Source organism: Cucumis melo, chromosome 12 (genome assembly GCF_025177605.1).
Source record: "Cucumis melo cultivar AY chromosome 12, USDA_Cmelo_AY_1.0, whole genome shotgun sequence".
In the NCBI taxonomy this organism is placed as follows: domain Eukaryota; kingdom Viridiplantae; phylum Streptophyta; class Magnoliopsida; order Cucurbitales; family Cucurbitaceae; genus Cucumis; species Cucumis melo.
Window position 1 is genome coordinate 25,994,146 of NC_066868.1, and position 20,255 is coordinate 26,014,400.

General features: G+C 36.3%; 5 protein-coding genes across 8 annotated transcripts; 2 read left to right on the top strand and 3 right to left on the bottom strand.

Annotated features, from left to right (window-relative positions):
* Window positions 1-31: 31 nt before the first annotated feature.
* Window positions 32-4,582, bottom strand: LOC103483820 (pachytene checkpoint protein 2 homolog). The gene is made up of 15 exons (XM_051080153.1): window positions 4,397-4,582; window positions 4,149-4,283; window positions 3,969-4,032; window positions 3,683-3,789; window positions 3,207-3,274; window positions 2,806-2,909; window positions 2,610-2,714; window positions 2,015-2,104; window positions 1,829-1,904; window positions 1,599-1,668; window positions 1,442-1,512; window positions 1,195-1,285; window positions 698-825; window positions 450-578; window positions 32-366 (listed from the first exon to the last, which is right to left on the bottom strand). The coding sequence occupies exons 2-15, from the start codon at window positions 4,273-4,275 to the stop codon at window positions 226-228; spliced, it is 1,371 nt and encodes a 456-aa protein (XP_050936110.1). The 5' UTR covers window positions 4,276-4,283; window positions 4,397-4,582; the 3' UTR covers window positions 32-225.
* Window positions 4,583-5,498: 916 nt separating this feature from the next.
* Window positions 5,499-6,255, top strand: LOC103483829 (uncharacterized). Its single transcript, XM_008440649.3, has one exon. The coding sequence runs from the start codon at window positions 5,758-5,760 to the stop codon at window positions 6,166-6,168; it is 411 nt and encodes a 136-aa protein (XP_008438871.2). The 5' UTR covers window positions 5,499-5,757; the 3' UTR covers window positions 6,169-6,255.
* Window positions 6,256-6,817: 562 nt separating this feature from the next.
* LOC103483818 (protein NBR1 homolog) lies at window positions 6,818-11,417 on the bottom strand. The gene is made up of 8 exons (XM_008440615.3): window positions 11,170-11,417; window positions 10,952-11,037; window positions 8,852-9,924; window positions 8,622-8,742; window positions 8,294-8,530; window positions 8,016-8,165; window positions 7,264-7,902; window positions 6,818-7,180 (listed from the first exon to the last, which is right to left on the bottom strand). Exons 2-8 carry the CDS (start codon window positions 10,973-10,975, stop codon window positions 7,082-7,084), a joined length of 2,343 nt encoding a protein of 780 aa, XP_008438837.1. The 5' UTR covers window positions 10,976-11,037; window positions 11,170-11,417; the 3' UTR covers window positions 6,818-7,081.
* Window positions 11,418-12,455: 1,038 nt separating this feature from the next.
* Window positions 12,456-17,515, bottom strand: LOC103483806 (C2 and GRAM domain-containing protein At5g50170). Of its 4 annotated transcripts, none has more exons than XM_008440599.3 (9): window positions 16,780-17,515; window positions 15,376-16,563; window positions 15,061-15,243; window positions 14,540-14,823; window positions 14,201-14,317; window positions 13,614-13,876; window positions 13,342-13,516; window positions 12,880-13,170; window positions 12,456-12,780 (listed from the first exon to the last, which is right to left on the bottom strand). In XM_008440599.3, the coding sequence occupies exons 1-9, from the start codon at window positions 17,126-17,128 to the stop codon at window positions 12,586-12,588; spliced, it is 3,045 nt and encodes a 1,014-aa protein (XP_008438821.2). In that variant the 5' UTR covers window positions 17,129-17,515; the 3' UTR covers window positions 12,456-12,585. The 4 variants fall into 4 exon arrangements, with proteins under 4 accessions (XP_008438821.2, XP_050936112.1, XP_016899624.2 ...); XM_051080155.1 differs by having other exon boundaries at window positions 12,456-12,799; XM_017044135.2 differs by lacking the exon at window positions 12,456-12,780 and having other exon boundaries at window positions 12,876-13,170; window positions 13,430-13,516.
* Window positions 17,516-17,666: 151 nt separating this feature from the next.
* LOC103483797 (uncharacterized) lies at window positions 17,667-19,908 on the top strand. The gene is made up of 2 exons (XM_008440585.3): window positions 17,667-18,101; window positions 19,526-19,908. The coding sequence occupies exons 1-2, from the start codon at window positions 17,958-17,960 to the stop codon at window positions 19,673-19,675; spliced, it is 294 nt and encodes a 97-aa protein (XP_008438807.1). The 5' UTR covers window positions 17,667-17,957; the 3' UTR covers window positions 19,676-19,908.
* Window positions 19,909-20,255: the final 347 nt, after the last annotated feature.

Sequence of the window (20,255 nt, forward strand, 5' to 3'; positions counted from 1 at the left end):
AAACACAACAGGGAAATCTGCAATGCAACAGTTTCAGAAAGAGTCCTTATAAGGTTATAAGCAATGGATAGCTGACATTAGCTCTCAATGAGTATTTTCAGTAGGCTTTTCAAATAGCGTCAGCTTCTACAACTGATTTCCAGATCTAGATCTAGATCTGTATATGTAAATGTTATCAGTACAACATCAATTACAAGCCCAAGAAGATTCTTGATAATAATATGTTCATTCAGGTAACTCTGTTCGGTCCCTCTTGGCCGTTTCCAACATTGCCAACAAGAACTTTGAAGGATCGCCAGTACATGGATTGGCTAGAGTCGCGTGAGCTAAGAATGGGAGCTTTCTTAAGAAACGTCCGCTACAACCCTGTGAACAAAATACAATAAATGGTTCAAGGGCCATTCAAGGACTCGCGGAATCATTAGGCACCCAAGATTTTTGTCACAGACCTCGCATGCTTCAGCAACCTTAAGCAATAGTTTGCAGATGTGAAGCGGTACATCAACCTTCTCAGTCTCTGGAATGTTTATTCTCTCTTTCAAACCAGCATAGTTAGGAAGCATAGAGTGGTCACAACCCTAAGAAATTTAGAAATGGTGAGAATCATGAATGCCTACGGGCTATGTATTCTGTTTCAACGAGAATCCAAGGAACCCAAAAGTGATGCTAAGGCTGCAATTATTAAATGTGTATGGACCTCAGAAGTTGACAAAATTCCAGTGCGTATAAGCTCTTGCAAGCAGGACCTTAGGATTTCATAACGTGCTTGAAGAGTTGGTGGACCAACATATGCTTTGATATCTGCTCGATCTACAAATGCAATATCTGCAATCCAGATTTTAGTTAATTCAAGTAGTAAGATTTGTAGAAAATTGACAAAGAAAATCAGAAAAGAAAATAAGTGGAAATTGGAACATTTAGTGAGGGGCTACACACTTGGGAATTGTTTTTATCTTTGCTCGAGAAAGTTAAATTGTAGCCTCCAGAGTATAAAAGTTGGGACGATTTCAGTTTTCTTTTCTTTTTGTTTTTTTAATGACTAGTTCCACTCAGATGAGTATGCCAACTGCCAACTTCCAAAAACGGTCCATAGAAGTTTTCAATCCAACTTGTAATTACGCGACCAGATTTTTTTTTTTTTTTTTTTTTTTGTAGAGATAAATCTTTACTTGACATGATTTATTGTGAACTCACCAATAGCTGCTGTTATATTGGAAGTTGTCAGAATCACTACATTTGGTGACGATTTCAACTTGTCTATCTGTGTAAGTAGCGCATTGACAACCTGTGATATTACAGTTCGGAGTTTTATATGCATCAGCTGAATTACGAGGCTACTGGCCTGTATAATTTATAAAAGCATATTCTTTCCTTCTTTCTTTTGGTCAGATAGGATGATTAAGGGTGGAAAGAGGGACCAAAAAAAAAGGCAATGGCATACCCTAATGGAATCTGAAGGTTCTGAACCAGACAAAGCAGCCTTTCTAGCAGCTGCTAAGCTTTCCACTTCATCTACAAACCGCAAAATATGTAAATACAAAAGATGAAGTTGAAGAAGGACAGGCATGAAATTAACAACCTTCTAAAGTAAGTCTCACCAATCAAAACAAATACCAGATTGTCTTCTTCCTCTATCATCTCTTGAATCTTCTGGAATAGCTTTGCTACCTATTAAGGGAAACATGTATTCTTGAATACGATAGAGGCATAGAGCCAAAATACCGAACATATGTAAGCGTTCGCTACATCAAATTAAAATGATCTCCGCCTGGAACAAAGTGAAAATTAATTAAGAATGCAGGTCATCTATTGATGAAGAAAACCATACCAGCTTGCCACTTTCAGAAAACCATTTGCTAAACAGTGAATGTGCATTAACTTCAATGAGTACGCTGTGTGGGTATCTGAATATAATGGAAATAAAACTAATCATTAACAAAGGACAGGTGTATCTTCATTATATCATTAATATGGAATAAATACTGGAGAAAATCAATAGAATCTACTAACAAACCTCGACAAATATCTTATCGACAGTTTTTGAGCCAGTGCTTTGCATAAAGAAGTCTTACCAGTCCCTGGAGGTCCATGTAATAGGACAATCCTGTGAGCACGTAAAAAGACGAGAATTATATGTTAACCTCTTGGATTTATAGGTCATCTTGACAAACTGCAAGCATACACATCGTGCAAAACATGGTAAAGCATCCCTAAATTGCACAGTAGCGCATTTCAAATTCCGGAGGGCTAGACGCCAACATCAATTAGATGAGGTTCGAGATTTGGCAACACAATTTTGACATCTAAATTAGGATTTTGGATGGTCATTTTTATATGCATTGAGACGTCTTTTCTTTGGAGGGTTCATCCCAAAATGTAAAAAGTCGTGCCATAAAGGTATATGCGCACAACAAACATTAGTAGATAATACAATCCCAAGGATAAATTTTAGATTTTAGCTGGCAAATGTTGGTTTTCGGAAAGTAAAAATAAGAAATCTAATGACAGAGAACTCCACAAATAGTTCAGCAATGAACATTATGCCTTATAACCACCCTTGTAAATTCTTAGAACCATCGTACTGCTGAAACAGACAAGACTTCCCTTACCGATTCCATGAAACTAGGAATGGATCGACACCCCTTTCAGTGAATAACAAAGCACTAGCAGCATACCGAAGAAGCCTTTGCTTGAGACCAGACTCAAAAATTAAACTGCAGAAGAGTTTGACAATGTTGATTCGTCAAAAGGAAGCTTTGGCATAAATGACGTAAAAGAGTAGTAAAAAAATAAATGACAGCTAACCTTTCCCACATCCCGTCAAACTCCTTGGCAGGAAGTATCCATTCATTAAAACTAGAAATCTGTCCTTCCCCACCAAGTTCCTCGCAGGGTCCTTCTTCACTAAGCTAAACGAGCAATACATAAATAATATACATCAATCTAACCACACCAAGAGAGAATAAAATCCCAACATAATGGAAATGAAGAAAGTAAACATGCAGAATAGCATTACTATCATATATCGTGAATAATTAAACTTTTGTCATTTTATGATGTAGAATTTAAAAGGAACAAAGGCGGTCATTCGTGCACCAAAAAAGTTGGTAAATTTATGACAAAGAAGTGAACTAATGCAGTGAAAATATCAGTCATACAGTAGAGTATGGAAGAAGACCAATATAAATGACTAAAGTGAAATTCACCTGAAAGACATGAACAACAGGTTTGACTTGCCAGAACAAGAGGATATCCTGGCTTTGCACACCGTCGTCTGCCAAAAACACAAATCCGGCATCATAACCAGAATAATGAATATCTACCTCATCTATTAATTTTTTTGGGAATAGAAACATTTCATTGATTAATGAAACAAAAAAATAAACCCAACACCAATGGGTGTTTACAATAAAGGTCTCCAAGATAAGATGACAGAAATTAATGGAATAATCGAACTCTCTGCTAAGAAAATTTTCATTTTTCTAGCATTTTAATCCCTTAGCCGACAAGCGGATGGATTACTTCGTTAGCTAATTCCTCCATAACTTTTATACACAACAAAACTGAAAAAATTTACATACTTTCTAGAGAAATCAAGTTACTAACTCCTTTACCCATTGGTACCATTCCATTCTTCCTTTATGCCTAAACAGTGGTGCGTATAAATTGAAAAAGAAAATACCAGAGTCGCAAATTCGGATTCCATGCACGTTTTCTGTGAGAAAAGCGTCATCAAGCGGCACTGGAATAGGCCCATCAACATAGCTTAAACTTCTCTTCTCAAGCATTCTGCAAATTAGAAAACACAAAACTGAAAACCTCCTCTTCAAGCAACGTGAATTAACTTAATCATACTTCAAGTTCAAAAAAATTCCAGAGAGTTAGCGGAACAAAACAACCCAAAATCCAATTTCCCTATCCAAATCATCAAATACCAAAAAGCTTAATACACATTCCCAGCACCATACCTCTCAACGGCCAACCGAACATCTTCGATCCGTGAAGTGCTGGAGGATTTTAAGCACACCTCGACTAAAATACAACACAACATTCAAAAGAAAATAAGAGACCAACCACAAAGCTATGAAATTGAAAACAAGTACAGAAATGTTTGAGACAATATGACACAGAAACTGTTAAAGAAGTACCTGAAACGAGAATTTTGTCTTCATTCACAATAGAAGAAGCAGCCGACTCGGCGATAATGCCATTTGATTCAGACATCTGGGGTTCTATGGGAGGGTTTGGGAAAGAAATCTCCATAGGAGCACTCATTTTGTTCACTGGAAAGGATGAAAAGGGTTTGAGATCGGATGAAGATTCGTAAGACGCTGGGAAATGTATAACATGGAACCGAAATGGAGCGCCGGAGATAAAATCGGTGGAGAAAACCTACCGGAAGGAGCAGAGAAAATGGGAGTGTTGGTCTTGGAAGAATGGGCGGGAAAATATACGACGGAGAAAGAATCTCTCTCCGTTCGAATTTGGAGATTTAATTTAATATGAGAAGATTTGGAGACTTGGAGTTTTCTCTTTTGGAATATTTTTTATAATTACTTTTTCTCTTCTTCCAAATGACAGATTTTTAGATCATTCAAATCAATTTTTATTGAATTACTAAAATCATTTTTAGAGTAGTTTTAAGACAGGTTAAGTGCATTTTTAGTTTAGTTCTATAAATATCAAAAATATTTTAAAAGAAAATTGACACGATACATAACAAAACCAAAAATCAAAAATCAAAAATATTTATGATTCATATAATAAAATAAAAACGGATAAAGTTTAAATTATAATTTTTGATAAATTCTAGGTTTACCCTTAATTTCTTTGTCTTTCATCCACAAAATCATCTCTTTCTTTTATAAATACAATATTTTCTTTTTTTTTTTCTCTTATTGTTTTTCATTACACAATCGTGTACCAATATTCAAACAATCAATCGTTTATCTCATATAGACAGAGATAGTTGTATATACAATATCATTTAGATTGTGATACAAGATCACATAAACTGGATACATAATCGTTTCTTCATGTATGTGTGGCCGATTAATCACAAAGTATTTTTGTTATTTTACGTTGGAGTATTGTAGACTCAACGTGACATTCAAAATGGTAAAACATTTGGATAGGCAAAATTTTATTCTACAACCATATGAAAAATGTCATATTATCTCTTCCCTCCATTCATTATTTACCACAAAAATAATAAATGAAAATATCAATAGTTTCATTATATGCTATTATTTTTCTTAGTATTTTTAGATTTGAGTATGAAATTTCAATATGATTAGATAAGAAATGTAGGAATATGAAAAATCAAACCACAAATAACTCAAATGTTAAAACATGAATATCTCAATTTAATTATAGGGTAATAAAATAACAAAATTGAAGCTTTGACTTTTTTTTTTTTATTCCCTAAATAATGAAAGGAAATTTGAAGAATTCCAAAAACATGTTTAAAAGAATTAACAACGGAAGATTGAATTGGTGATCGTAAACGAATGAACTAAATTTAGAGAGAAGAAGAAGAGTGAAGAAGAAGAAAGTAGAGAACAAAAATCCAAATGTAAGGTCCACAGTGTTCAACTGTAAAAGTACCAAAAATCAAAACCCATCTCTCTCGGACGAAACCCCCCAAATTTTGAGGTTGTGATTGAACCTCATCATAAACAATGGCCCCGCCCCCAGTTTCAATTCCTTAATCCACACACACACACACACACACACACACACACGCATACACACATTATGAAGAAGAAACCAGACCTTCATCAACTCCATGACCACGATCGTCATCTCGAAATCCTCAAGGCCGTCGCTCAGGCATGGCACAACCACACCGGCACTTCAAGGCCTGCTAGTGAATTCGACGCCCATCGCCGGAATTCCAGACCCACGCCGTCTAGGTTCAAGCTTGAGGCTATTCGGAGCCGGACTAATTCCGTCAGCAATCGGAGATGGGACTTCGCACAGTCGCTGTGGGATTCGTATGAGATCGTGACGGTTTCGAAAAAGCTAGAGGCGGGTCTGGTGCTCGACGGGGATGGGTTCCGGGAAGCTGAGAGCGGGGGTGGGCGGAGTCAGCGGAAAAGGCGAGAGAGTTGTAATAGTTTGAGGAATTTGTTTAATAGGGCTTCTTCGAGGAGATTCAATTATTAGGGATTTCAAGTTCGAATTCGAACTGATGAATGGAATGTGAGACTTTGTTGATTATCCAAATTTTGAAACCCAGAGGTTTTGATTTTTCGTGTTTGTTCTTTTTATTGTTTAAGTAATTAAAGTTGCAAACAGATTTCACCAATTCATAGTATTTTAAAATAAAATAATTATGAAAAACTACTCTTAGTTTCTTGAACATCAATAAAATCAATTTAATTTAATATTTGTTGACAAAATTAACTGCTCTACTAGTGATGAAACATATCACATAGTTTCATTATCTGTTTGCATGATTATGGATATGATAGCTTTATAGTTTTCTGTAATCAATTTTGCTATTTATTCTTTTAGATCTTTTTTTAAATAAGAAAGTAAGGTCGATAAATTGTCCACTTTTATTTTTGTGAGAAGGATAATCTTTGTGAAATATGGTGTGTAGAAGAATGGAACATTAATAGTAGAACATTGTTACAGTATTATATATTTCATAGTTGGCTCTCTCCTATTGTTGGTACAGCGCAGTGGACATTTTGATTATTTGATAAACGTGTATGATTTATTCAAAAATTAAAAAAATCAATCATAGTCAAACGAGAGAGAATTAAACATTTCAGCTAAAAAGTACTCTTAAGAAAAAAAGCACATATAGTTAATAGAGAAACAAAAAAGGTTTCAATATATTAACTGAATTGAACCAAAATTAGAAGAGGCATACATATATATATATATGTACCCTTGCAAAGAGAAAAGACAGAGATGGAACAGATATTAGAAAGGACCCAAAAGATCACTCCAACAAAACATAAAACCCATCCCTAGTTAACAGAGCCAACACAATGTCATATCCATAGATTTATTTAGTTGTAATATATATTCACATTCTAATCCATAAGTTTTGAGGGCCTTTCTTCAACTAAGCCTTCTCCCCGTAAAGAAGTTCCATCACTACTTGCTTCATGCTGCCATTGTTCTTCATCAGAAGTCTTTTGTTCCTTTCCTTGTCGTTGAATCCCTATAGCATAAAGAGATTTATAATCATGAACCAAGACTCAAGAGAAATCAAGGATTAGCAACTTCACTAAACGGATTACTAACCATTTCCTCCAACTCATCGAGGATCGGATCCCATTCAGCAACTCCGCAGAGTTCATCCACTGACTTTCCTAGATCGTACTCGTTCCTCTTCAGTACTTCCTTGTTTAGATCAACCTGTTTGAATCCCATATCCTCGAGTGTTTTAAGAAGAGTTTCCTCGACCAAGTTATTGGCATTATTGGCATTATTGGCAATGACATGTTCAGATGATGCGGGAGAAACCTTGGGGGATGGTTTTGGAAATGGGTTTGCAGGAGGAGTTGGTGCAGGAAAATCAATAAAAGGGCACGACTCGGGGGGAACATTGGTTGAACAAGGTACAACTCCCTGACGGTCGACAGCAGAGCAAGACGAGCCCAAATTATCCTCCTTAGAAGAAGTAGCGGCAGGGCTTTGAACAACTAGAATACCCTCATCTACGAGGAATTGTAAATCCGGGTGACTTACAGACAGATTATGATCAGGTTTTACTTGTTCAACGATGGGGATGGAATCACGAGGGAAAAGTACACCTTCAGAAACTGCAGGAGTCGAATTCTTTTCTACACCTTCTTGGGAAGGATTTATGGGTATGGGGGGTAAATTTAAGTCCAAAGCTTGGGAAAAATTGGAATTTGGCATCTCAAATGCTTCATCAACCTTCAAGTTTGTAAACAGAGAAAGTTGAATTTATGAGGTAGCGTAATCGTATGAACTTATGGCATAATCTATATACAGCACTAGAAAAACTGAGACGAGCATATAATAAATACCTGAATAAGAACCCAAAGACGCTGCCCAAATTTGTGGCCAGATGGAGATGCCATACTCCAGTACGAGGTGTATTGACCACAAAATGAAGGGGTAGTAAAGTCAACTGCAATTTCAATTTCCTGACCCGGAGGAAGTCCGTCCTCAGGAACCTGAAGAAAGGATTTGAGAGAAGTCTTAGAAATATTTCTTTTAGAAAAATACTGAAGATATACAGATACCTAAAACCAGAAAACAAAATGCCCATAGACTAATATCAAACTTCACAACATTTTTCTACCTCGATTTCAACAGATAATGAATGGCTGAACTTGTGTCCTCCAGTCCACACTAGCTGTGAACCACGGGGCCAATTCGAAGTCCCACTATTAAGCAGTCGCCATATCTTGGTAAATGGAGTACGTGGAAGCATCATAGTGCCATCAAATACATTAACATCAGCTACAAAGTGACTATCAAGCTTGGTCTGCTTTACAGTTCTGAAAGGGTCGATTATTCGAGGGCCAGACAGTGGAAACTGCATTGGGAGAAAGGATGTTGAAACCAAAATCAAATTGTTATTGACAAACAAAGGATGCATTAGAAGCTATATCATCAAAATTGCATACTCTATGGTTGAATGCTTTCATTCTTGGATAGCGGCAAGAGACAGGACGATCAATCCTAATGTAGTCAGCCTCGTTACCCATTTTAGCAAAGCAGATGCTACAGAGATCATAATTATCTTTCCTGAAGAGAAATACCGGAAGACAAAAAAAGTGGGGTATTTAGGAACAGATACTAATGGAAAATGAAAGGTAAATTAATTGATTTAGATTGGTTCATCTTTCATTCTTACACTCGGGACTTGAAACGCGGACCAGTAATTGGACGGGCTCCACAACCATCACAAATAACACCTTTATGGAACATATTTCCCCCAGATCCAATGTAGTCACTGCTGTTAACTATTGGACCTTTATGGGACTCACTTCCTGCAGATTCAACGTTACCACTGCTGCTACTTACAGGATCTACAGTTCTCGAATATGGTTGAGGAGCCCAAGGCATTCCACTGAAAGGGCACTCATTAATAAACCTACGATCCATAGAAGTTGCAGGTGAACAATGTGAGTTACCAAGCTTAAGAAATGCATCATTGTGTTTTTCCTTTTCCTTTCTATCAAAACAGTTGCTTGAACGGGCAGCAATAGCTGGTTTCCCAATGGAAAGTCCAGAAGCAATAGGCTCACCAGTGTTCTTTGTCACATTCTCACTGTTAATTATCTTCCTATTTTTAGAAGAACCACTGCATTGAAATTTTGACCCAGCTTCTTGATGAAAGTCATCATTCTTTGAAGCTCTTGAATCTGCACCGAGGGGTGGCATTGGACACTCAGTGGCCACATTCTGTGTGCTCGCCTCTGGAACAGATGAGGTCCGAGAACCTGTATGCGCGTTTGGGTTTCCCAACCGAATAAAGCTTTGAGCAAGCTCAGAAAGCACGGGGCTAGTAACAGCTTTTGAAGCAATGTCAAGGAGGAGCTGTGAACAAAATTCTGGCAAGGGCTCTGGCATAGATTTCAAAACCTCGGAGATACCAGTACAAACATTTTGAAATGAACGTTCGGATGTCATACGGGTAGAACTTCCATCTGATTTATTATGAGATTGGCCCTTTTCCTTATTTCTCAAATGGACATTAATTTTCAAGAAACTCAAGTGTTGGTTCATCATTTCATCCAGATCATCATCATTAACGAGGGTCACAACATCACCATCGTCATCAACGTAAGTCAATATAAAATCAGTATCAGAAGAGAAGCTGAAGAGATCAACTACTTTTGCTCTCAACCTGTTGATGTCAATATCTAGTCTATTGTTTTCATCTACTTTTACACTGAAGCGTCTCAGCATTTCTCCATACCTAACCTGTAAAAATTGTCAGGGGAGCACACTAATTACAAAGTTGGTTTGAGATTTTTCTTCTGATGTTTTTAAAAGCCTTGTTGTCTAAAAGCAATAACATCCTAATTCATAAAAACTCATGCTCAAAGCACGGCCTCTCTTCAAGAACTAGGCAGCTCGTTAATTTATCACATAACCCATGTCTCTTTATGAATGAAAGAAGCTACACCTTGAGACAAAAAAGTGCAATTCACCTCATTAAGTAAACACAGACCTCGTAAGCATTTTTTTAAAAAAATAGATAATGGAAAAATCGAAGGAAAAAAAAAACACCAGTTGCACTTGCAAACAAAATGACCGTGGGTTCATTCTGTTGCTACAAGACCACAATATATGAAGAAAGCAGACGTTCATTACAATGCAAAAGCAAACGTCCATTAAATATGTATATCACAGACGAAAATCAAAGCCCTCCAACTATAACCCCACCGGTTTGAGAAAATGAAACCTTCAAAATTTATGATTTAAGGTATAAAACAGTAAAAACCAACGAATTTCCCACTTCCAGAGTCGGAACTATAACCCTATTGATAAGAAATCTGAAATAACATGGACTTAAATCATTAAGAACGTAGAATTATCAATCCATAATACCCCACAATTGAGCAATTCAAGTCAACCTTCCCCCATTTCCCAATTCTCAATCTAAGCTTTGCCTTATTTTCTAATCAAACAAAGAACAATATAAACGAAAAAGACCAACAACATAATACGACAAAATGGAAAATAGAGGTTCGATAAAACGAATTGATTATGAATTCTCTCACACCCAGCAAGCAAAATTTCAAATTCATAGAGATCATGAACAAAGTTAACAATCCTCCGCTAATAAAAATAAACACAAATTGCCCAAAAAAAAGTTTTTACAATACACCCAAAACAAGACAATCACATAGACAAACACTAAGGACAAACACGGCCATAATCACCATCATCGTCAAGGATAACCAACAAAACAAAAAACCCATAAAACAAAGAGGAAAATTCGAACCTTAATCACCATAGTAGACTCCATGGCTTCAGAAAAATATCTCAACAGAATTGAGCGTCCAAAAGGGGAAGCCCAAAAGATACGAACTGAGAGAACAAACAGAGAGATATATATAAATAATACTGAAAAACCGACTATGCGATTGAAATGGGTAGAGATTATAATAAATAAATAAATAAATAAATAAATGGAAAGCTTTTTGTTTTTGCTATTAAAACCTGACTAGAGGCAGTTGGATCTTTTCAAGAAATATCAAAAGAACAGAATTGGAAAAAGTCTATCCACAATCCGGAATCATTGCACCCAAAAACTCTTTCCTGAAGTTCGATCAGATTTTCGTGCTTTGAATTAATAGGGCTTCATTTGGCTTATCGACGAAGAAATTGTTTGGGTTTCTTCTTGAGAAAGAAAATTTCAGAGAAATTAAATGCTACAAAAGTTGCTTTTTTTTTTCTTTAAATTTTATATTTTAAATTAATTTGCTGGTGAAAGTGACTTTCCAAATCTTTAAATTGAGGTTGATTAATAATTATAATCACTTTCAATTCTAAAATTTTAAAATTATTCACATTAGTTTGTAGCTTTTAAATGCTATTAGTTTATTGCTCAATGAGACATTTGGTTTAATTATTGTTTGTTCTTACAATCTCAAGCGTTGTATACTACAATGAATTCACAATCTATTTGGGTTGAATTCACTTATGTAATAAAATCTAAAAAGTTGTTTTTGGAAGCATGATTGTTAATCTAATTTTAAAATCAGATCGAAAAATGTTAAACTTTTGTTTATTTTTTGATAGTTTAGAACATTAAATGAAGACAGCAATCTAACTAATAACTACTTTTGAGAAATTTATTTCTTTAACCAAATAGGATGGAATTAGACCCACTGTTCATGAACATGTTTTCTAAGGCTTGAATATTCAAACTTATAGGTTAATTTTTAAAATAAAACTATATTGTTTTTTTAATAAAATGAGAGGAAAGATTAAAAAAATAATAATAATGAAAATGACCAAGGACATAGATGGAAAAAAATATTTAGATTGAGAATTTTTAGTAAATTGAACAAAAAAGGGGAAAGCAATTTAGGAAACAGGTTGGTTTGATTGAGATGACAAGAAATTTAGGAAAAACCAATGAAAATTTTTAAAACTTTTCTAATCTATTCCCAAAATTATATAATAACATGAAGTTAGAGTGAACCCAACATTAATTTTAAATAATTTTACTTATATGTGTATAATAATTTATATAATATCGAACACTATTTTTAAACTTGTGCTATTATTTATTGCTATACCTTGAGAAGCAATGAATTTGATTGAAAACGAATGGCATTCTTAATGAATCATTAAGAAACGAGTAGAAAGTCGTCATCAAATGCTCGAAGTGCTTTTGTATCTAGAAGATAGTTTTTTGATTGAAAATTATCAAAAATTAAATATTTGAACACTATCTTTGTCAATTTTTTCTAAATCGATTACTTGAAACAACCACAAAGTATAAACTGAATTGGTATTTCCCTTTTTTTTTTAATGTTAATTTTTCTTTAAATTGTCAGAATTACAATCATTCCAAACTAAAACTTAGATTAGACAATGAAACAGAAGCGGAGTTGAAGTAGAATTTTGTTAGGTTGCAAGAAGAATCTCCCTCTCCATCAGTTCAAATAGCACTTTTAGTCGATGTCCAAATTCATCGGCTACGTTCTGGGTGATCTTCTGCTGAAGCTCCGTGCTTTTAAGCCATGTGATTCCATAGAAAGCCTCACATTTGCAAGCATTTTTAGCTAGCTCACAATCCTCAAAACGGTACCTAAAATGTATCTGCAAACCACAACACTAACTGTTCAAATTTCTCACAATATCAGGAGAGTTTCAACAACAAACAATGACACAAGCGATGTTTCTGTTAACATTACATACACGAAAACATTCGCCAAATGGGACATCATGCAAGCTCATGACCTCGTTTACTACCCATTCTTCTTCATCATTGCCTGTGTTTGCTGCTGCCATGGGAAATTTTTGCTGAATGCATGTGACTTTGCCTTCAAAGATCGAAATATTGTGATTGAATTGGTAAGAAATGCGTCTTTCGAGGAGACCGGGTTTCACGGATTTCCATGGTGTCGTTGCATAGTCTAGACAACCAGATTTTTCCATCACCCTGTGTTCTAGTTTGCCACCCTCAAAGAACTCCATCAACGATTTTATCTGCAAACATTGTGACAAGAAAGAGAGTTATCAACCAACATGAAATTTACTTTCCTAGTAATTTCAGGCATAGTTATTGAAGGAAACTAAAGCAGAACCATCTCATTGGACCTTGAATTTGTTTCAAGCTTCAATAGATTCTACAAAAACATTATAATACCAATCACCCACATTTATAGGAAGTTCTGCAACATACAACTTTGACATCTTTGTATCTTCTACATCCAAAAAACATTCCATATCCTCCACCAAAACTGACCTTTCTTCGGAATCATTTGACATTTCAGCAACCTGTGCTTTCTGATCAAGGGTCGATGTCCTTGTTCTCCACATACCTATAATCGTCCTGCCAATATTGAACCACAGCGGGTTTAAAATCTATGGAAGTTAGTTCCACTGAACTTTCTCGTGACGAAGTATGACAGAGAAATATATGGCGTTACCTGCTGGCTACATTGAATGAGACAAATGATTGGAGGTAAAATCTGAGTCTACCCTCTTCATCTTGAGACTTTGCACCGTGACTTGCTTCAAGACCTCGACCTTTTTTAAGTATTATGACTAATGATGGGCTACCTAGAGAGGAAAGGGAGGGGTGCAGTACTTCTATATCTTCAATGTCCTCCCAGAGAAAGAAAAACTTTGTTTTCTGTCCGAAGAAATTGGCGTAAAACCCGATGACTCTGGCAGATACAAATAATCTCCCCTGTACCAGAGAATCACAAGCAACAAGATTATTATAACAGACAAGACAACAAGACAATAGTTTTACACATGAGACCGAGAGCAAGCAAACGAAGGACCAAAGACGTACAGATAATATCATTTATTGAGTCAAATGGGTATACTGAGATATAATTGCTAGTTCACATTTCTATGATCAGCAGAAGAAATTAGTTAAAACAATAGGATTCTCCGTTGAGAATAGATTGAGACAGTCTCCATAATATTCATGCGCTAAATATTTTTATTAAGTTTTCTTTTATATTGTGAAATCATAACGAATTTTCATGGCAGTTGTAATATCTACCTGAAGAAGCATTTTTCTTTTCAAGGAGCATGTGAAGTCGCTGACAAGAAACTCTTCTGCCGGCAAACCGAAAAGTTTTTGAAATGTTGAGTTCCTATAAGGTGACCTAGGATGCAGCTGTAGAAGCACAAGAGAAGAAGTTAGCCAGATTCCACCATTGAAGTAACTAGACGAGCTTAGAGTTAGAGGAACAAGATCATAAAATTATAAACAACTGAATGCCGCAATAAGAGTAAAGATGGCTAGTTGTATCACACAACAGAAAAATGGAAGTGGAAGCATCTCTTTGAAAATTTATCAACTCGGCAAAGGAAAAGATGTGTTGAGAAATATGCTTACCTTCTTACCAACCTCCTTTCCCTTCATAGACAAGTATTGTCTTATTGTTTCAATTCCATCAGTATTTTCTAAGAAGATTCTCAAGTGTAGCTTCGACTGAGAAGATTGAGCAAGCTTCCCCTCAAGGGGAACCCATATATCTGCAAGTTCACTTGATTTATATTTTAGGAAATTAATCTCTGCATGCCCGAGTGAAGTAGCCTGGTCAAATGGACCATCAAAGTCGAAAACCTCCACATATAATACTGATGGTGGTTCCTTCATGGCATCAAACTCCAGTATCTCTATACATTAAATTAAATTATGGTTAAATTCAAATCATTGGTATTGAAATAAAGAATTACTTAACTGATCATAACCTTATATGATACTAAAATCAGTAGAAAATTAAATCAAGAAAACTATGGGTTGAGAAGACAATTATTCTGGCAATATAAAATAATAAATAAATAATCCACATTGAGAAGGCAGAATCTCATCCTTGATAATACTTGACAACAAGCAGGGGAAAAATGCCTTACCATTCCACTGAGGCTCATGAGTTTGAAGCTCAACAGAGCTAGTTCTTTTTTTACCATTGCATGTGAAAACCACACAAGGGTCTGAGGATCCAACAGAATCCAAGGATGAAATGTTCACTCCTTCTAAAAGAACTATGGTTAGGATCCATCCATCTCCTTGGCCTTTGACTCCATGGTCACCTCCTACAAACATGCAAACCAACAGACGTGATCAACTAGGTACGCTACCTTAAACTGTCAAGAATGAGAGTTAAGAGTATCATAGTTTTGGAATATTAAATAGATATAGATAAGCTAGAAATTAGTTTCATGTACCTCTTTTTAACCTAGCTTGAATGAAATGTGAGATCATGTAATAAACACGTTCCAACTGAAGGACTAAAATTCCACTAGTAACAAGTTCTCCTAAACTATCTGGCAAATCCATTCCAATGAACTCCAAGCCTTGCGTTGTTTTACGCTTAGAAAGAATGATGTGCACAAGTACGTATAGCAGGACGAACAAGGTAGAAAATACAGTGAAATTCCAGAAGTATTGGCGGGCTAATTCAAAATTTGATTGGCGGTTATTCTCAAAAGCTGACAACACATGACCCTTGTTCAATAACTCAGTAGAATTCGGAATTTTAAGATGTTGAGCCAGCAAATTAGAGAATTGGACAAAATTTTCCTCTAGCCCCTGACGAGCCCCTTTCTCAATCATGCCTTTCATCATTGTACTATGGAGGAAGTTTATACCCCAAGAAACTACAAAATGGGAAGTCTCTTCTCCAGAAATTAACTCAGGGCCAGGCATTATCTTGTAGAGTAACTCAACATTGAATGCATTACCAAATGGTACCTCAGGTGTATTTACATTTACCAAAACAGCAAATTCCCATCCATCCCCTTTAATGTAGGTTTGTTCCTCCGTAGCATTAATAGCTCCAACAACCTTAGTTGCAGGTTTTCTGTAAGATACAATCCGTGAAAGACAAGGTACATCCCCTCGTTTCCAAGACCAAGTTCCTTCTTCTAAATTTGTTATTCCCTGATGCTCTGCTAGTTCTCTCCTGAACTGTGAACCTGTCGAAAAGAGAAGCTTGTTCAAATCACCTGGTGAAACTACATACACCTGATCCACAAGAACCCCGCCAGATAAATTTTCTGGCATTTCTTCTCCATTGCTCCTCAGCTGCAACGTCTCAATAGCTTCATCAAAGCTAGATTCAGACAGATGCCCATTAATGCGCTCTTCAGTATCTGACGTGGCACTTGATAACTCTGAAGAATTATCTGTTCTTGTGTCCTCATCACTCTTATGAAACAACCTCTCCAAACGACTCACAATACTTTTCTTGTTAGGCTTCCATTTAACAGCCTTGTTGGATGAAGATTTGGCGCCAATCAAATCCTGTGGACTTGCAGACGAGTCTTCTAAAGGTTTAGGATTAGTATTAGTAACACTTGATTGATTGATTACGTTGCCTTTTCCATGTAATGAGACAATAAGAAGCACTTTCCCTGCACAAATAACGATAGCCAAAAAGCTCAAAGGCAATATGGTTCATTTTCAATCTCAAGAATGCCATAGCAGTAAGTTCAAACATCATGCATATACATAAAATGAAGTAAAGAACATGGCAATTAAGTTCAAATTACTTCAAATTGATTCAAACTGAGGAAAAAGCCTGAAATACATAATCGACAATGGAAATAGAAGAAACAGAGAAAACCAACCAGCAACTTCATCGATAAATTTCTCAGTTTTGGACCTTCGCAGATCAAACCAAGTGGGAGGCAAGGTCTGTGAATCCTCAGCAGTAACAGTCCGTATAGGTATCCGAACACGACCAATCAAACCCGATGAAGCATGAAAGAAATTAGATTCATCACTGTGTTCATAAACAGACACAACTAGTTCATCATTAACATCACGAAACTTGAAAATAAACTCCTCATTCCAAACAGGATTAGAGCAATTCCTCATAATTCTCGTCTTGGCCTTACGCCTCCCAACTCGAAGCTTCACAAACGAATCCTTCACATGGAGATCCTTAGCCTCCAATACATAAACATACAACCTCATAGCTAAAGAAAACTAAAATTTGGAGAAATGGGTGGTTAGGAAAATGGGATTTTAAAGGAATAAACAAAGGGTTGATTTTGATAGTGAAGTCGGTAGGGAGGGGGAAATTGAAAAGCGGCCATGGAAAGAGACGTGGAAGATATGAGAAGAAGACACGAGGAGGAAGGTAGCAGAAAAACTGTAAAAAGGGGTCGGTTGGATTGGATTGGATTGGTTATCGGCGAGAAAGTAAAAGATATTCTTGGGTGTTCTTCATTTGCTTCGGGGATTGTGGCTGTTGTTGTTGAATCTGCCAAGCTGAAAGTGCAACACGTATGGTATCAAATTCCCTTCTTTTTCTTCGCTATTGGGATATCCAACGGTACGGTTTTATCTTAATGTTGCTTTCACGTGTATAAAAGAGAGATGTGATTCTGTCTATAATATATATTATTAGTATTCTGTAGAGGTGTTTGCACAGTTTTAGGAACATCGTATTCGATTTGATCGTGCTAAAAACTTATCATTAAAATTAAGGATAGGAGATTGAACCTACCACTCAAAGTTACTATACATACTTGATTTAGTAGATAGAAGAGAAATGAAGAGCACAGTCAACAATGGTGGGAAGATTGACGGTGGCCGGAATAGAACGAAATCTTTTACGAAAATATCCAATAGCGCAAAAAAAATATAATAAAATTTCATATTTTATCAATTCTTAATATAGCCGATGATAAGCTTTCCGGAATAGGGACAGAAATAAACCACTTGCCAAACACTAGAGATTTTCGAGTCCGCAAAGCGAGCCCATTCGGAGTGTCTCCAGTTTCCAGCTCCGGCGAGAAAAATGCTGCAGTTCCCGGCTTTCATGACACAGTACCCTTGGTCTACGAGGACAATTCCGACGTCGTTTTTACTGCCGTCTCAGTGGCCTCAACCCCAAAACGAAGAGCTACTGCTCGCCATGGAAGAATCTGATTTTGAAGAAAAGGTACTCTACTTACCATTCTCTTTTTAAAAAACCCTAATGCTCTTTCGGGCGTTTTAATTTGTAACATCTCCTGCTCGGACATGGGGAATGCGTAGTGATCGAAAGTGAAATAGTCGAAATGAATTCTTCCAGGCGGTCCGCTCTTGATTATGATCATTTTAAATTATGTTTTGAGTATTTGTGATTTGTTCTTCGGTTTTTTCCGCATTCATGGAAGTCCCATATCTTTTGTGTCTTGTGTACGAAAGAATTTTTGGGTTATTTCTGAGAATTGCAGTAGGTTCTGACTTGACTATTGTACGTAAAGACTGGACCGATCCCAAGAACAAGGGCAAGGCCCGGCACTCTTGACTCCATTTCCGAAATCATAGGTACAAAGATAGGATCAGAGTCTCAGACGGACTCATCGATACAGTTGCAAGGATATAGAAAGATTTCCCGCTAGATCAGACCAAGGGAGGGCAATTCAAGGGCCACTGCTGCGACTGAAGGTGACGACTAGCTATCTCGGATAGGAAAGAGAGGCTTGATCGGTAACCACAGATTTCAAGGTGCACGAGTGAAGATCATATACACATCGAATGTCGAGTTGAAGTTATTGCGATTGATTGGAATCGAGACTTGCTTAAAAGAGTGTTGTTGAATTAGATTTGACTCTCGCCGTTAGGTTTTCACCTTTCCCATTTTTGCATCTCTTAACAGTTTTCCCTTGGAGTTCTGCTTTGAATATTTGGTTTTTGAGAAATAATTGAAACTTGGACTGAATTGCTGAATTACTTCTTCATCAAAACTTTGTTTATTTGAGACTGAAACCATGGAGAAGACTTGTTGATAATCTACTTGAAGGGCTTGTTGCAGAGCATGATCTGTTTCCATTTCTAGGTTTATAGCTTGAAATATGATATTTATCTTCAATGTCATATGAGCTTGAATATTATATTTATCTTCAAGAGGTATGGATAGTATGAAACTCAGGCTTTACTAAGTTACAGATCCATACATCAAACGCATTTGATGCAAAGTCGAGTTTCTTTTATCTCTCTCTTTCTACAATCCAACACATATCACAGGTTAGCGTTCCTGTCCTGACTCCAAACTTTATAATCCCAAGTTTATAAAAAGTTGACGAGCCAACAATTTACTAAAAAGGTCAACTTCACTTGTTCCTTTGCTGATTGCGATTTGTGGGGTGTGGTATTCTGAAATGTTTTGCTACCTTTCTATCTTCCTTCTCGGCGATAAGTGTGGTGGTGATTATGCTTTTCATTTAACTACCCTCTTAAAGCCTTGGAATGAAGAAGAGAAGGGGCTCCTGTTCTCACTCTTTCAACCTCGAATCAGAGGGACTCAACTAACGAGCAATGCAATTCTCCTTGTAATTTTGTAAGCTCTTCACTCACTTGTGTATATTACTATCATGGCAGTGCAATGAAATTAGGAAAACAAACAGCAACCTGGTGGTCATCGGAAAAATGACTGCTGACAATGACAAGGAAGACATAGAGGCAGAAGATGATGATGCTGACAATGCTGAGGAATCTGAGGCTGAAGAATTTGAGCAGGAAACTGGCTAAACTAAAACTGCCTCTGCATCTTTGTGCCATTTCTTGCCTTTACTCTTTAGAATCCTCGATTTGCTAGGTTTTTTTTTATGATTGTTCTATCTAAATCTGTCACTTTGGAAAGCCAGAGTTTCAATTTGCCACTGTTATTGTTTAAAAATTTACTTTTAATATGATGTTACAATTATGACATTGGAAGTTGAATTGAGTTAGTAATGCTTGATGAGGAGAATTATTCTCGGTAACTAGTATTTTGGTGCATTCGCATGATGAAGGGAAGGTGACTATTTTGAATATATTTTCAAATACAAATCCTAATACTCCAAGCACAAGTATGAAATGAAGACATTCACATGAATTCTAAACATGTATTCGCATAATCCAAAATTCAAGCTCAAATGTTTTTTCTTTTATTCTAAAAGGAAAGTACATGTCTTGAATAATGCTTTAAAATAATTTATATTAATCTAAACATAACATAAACAAATAGAGTTCACTAAATCAAAATGATAATAATAATAAATAAATAAAATAACAATAATAAGTTCGGACGAGTGGGCTTGGGCCGAGTTGTCTAATCTTATGGGCTTTC

Coding starts and splice junctions, on each gene's coding strand:
- LOC103483829 (XM_008440649.3), top strand. CDS start 5,758: ATGAAGAAGAAACCAGACCTTCATCAACTCCATGACCACGATCGTCAT.
- LOC103483820 (XM_051080153.1), bottom strand. CDS start 4,275: ATGAGTGCTCCTATGGAGATTTCTTTCCCAAACCCTCCCATAGAACCC. Junction 1,286..1,441: donor AACCTTCAGATTCCATTAGG/GTATGCCATTGC, acceptor GTAATATCACAG/GTTGTCAATGCGCTACTTAC. Junction 826..1,194: donor CAATATAACAGCAGCTATTG/GTGAGTTCACAA, acceptor TCTGGATTGCAG/ATATTGCATTTGTAGATCGA.
- LOC103483818 (XM_008440615.3), bottom strand. CDS start 10,975: ATGGAGTCTACTATGGTGATTAAG. Junction 8,166..8,293: donor CATTATCTGTTGAAATCGAG/GTAGAAAAATGT, acceptor TCCTTTCTTCAG/GTTCCTGAGGACGGACTTCC. Junction 7,903..8,015: donor GTCTTTGGGTTCTTATTCAG/GTATTTATTATA, acceptor ACAAACTTGAAG/GTTGATGAAGCATTTGAGAT.
- LOC103483797 (XM_008440585.3), top strand. CDS start 17,958: ATGCTGCAGTTCCCGGCTTTCATGACACAGTACCCTTGGTCTACGAGG. Junction 18,102..19,525: donor AATCTGATTTTGAAGAAAAG/GTACTCTACTTA, acceptor CTATCATGGCAG/TGCAATGAAATTAGGAAAAC.
- LOC103483806 (XM_008440599.3), bottom strand. CDS start 17,128: ATGAGGTTGTATGTTTATGTATTGGAGGCTAAGGATCTCCATGTGAAG. Junction 13,517..13,613: donor TCATTCAATGTAGCCAGCAG/GTAACGCCATAT, acceptor CAATATTGGCAG/GACGATTATAGGTATGTGGA. Junction 12,781..12,879: donor CATTTGGCGAATGTTTTCGT/GTATGTAATGTT, acceptor TGTGGTTTGCAG/ATACATTTTAGGTACCGTTT.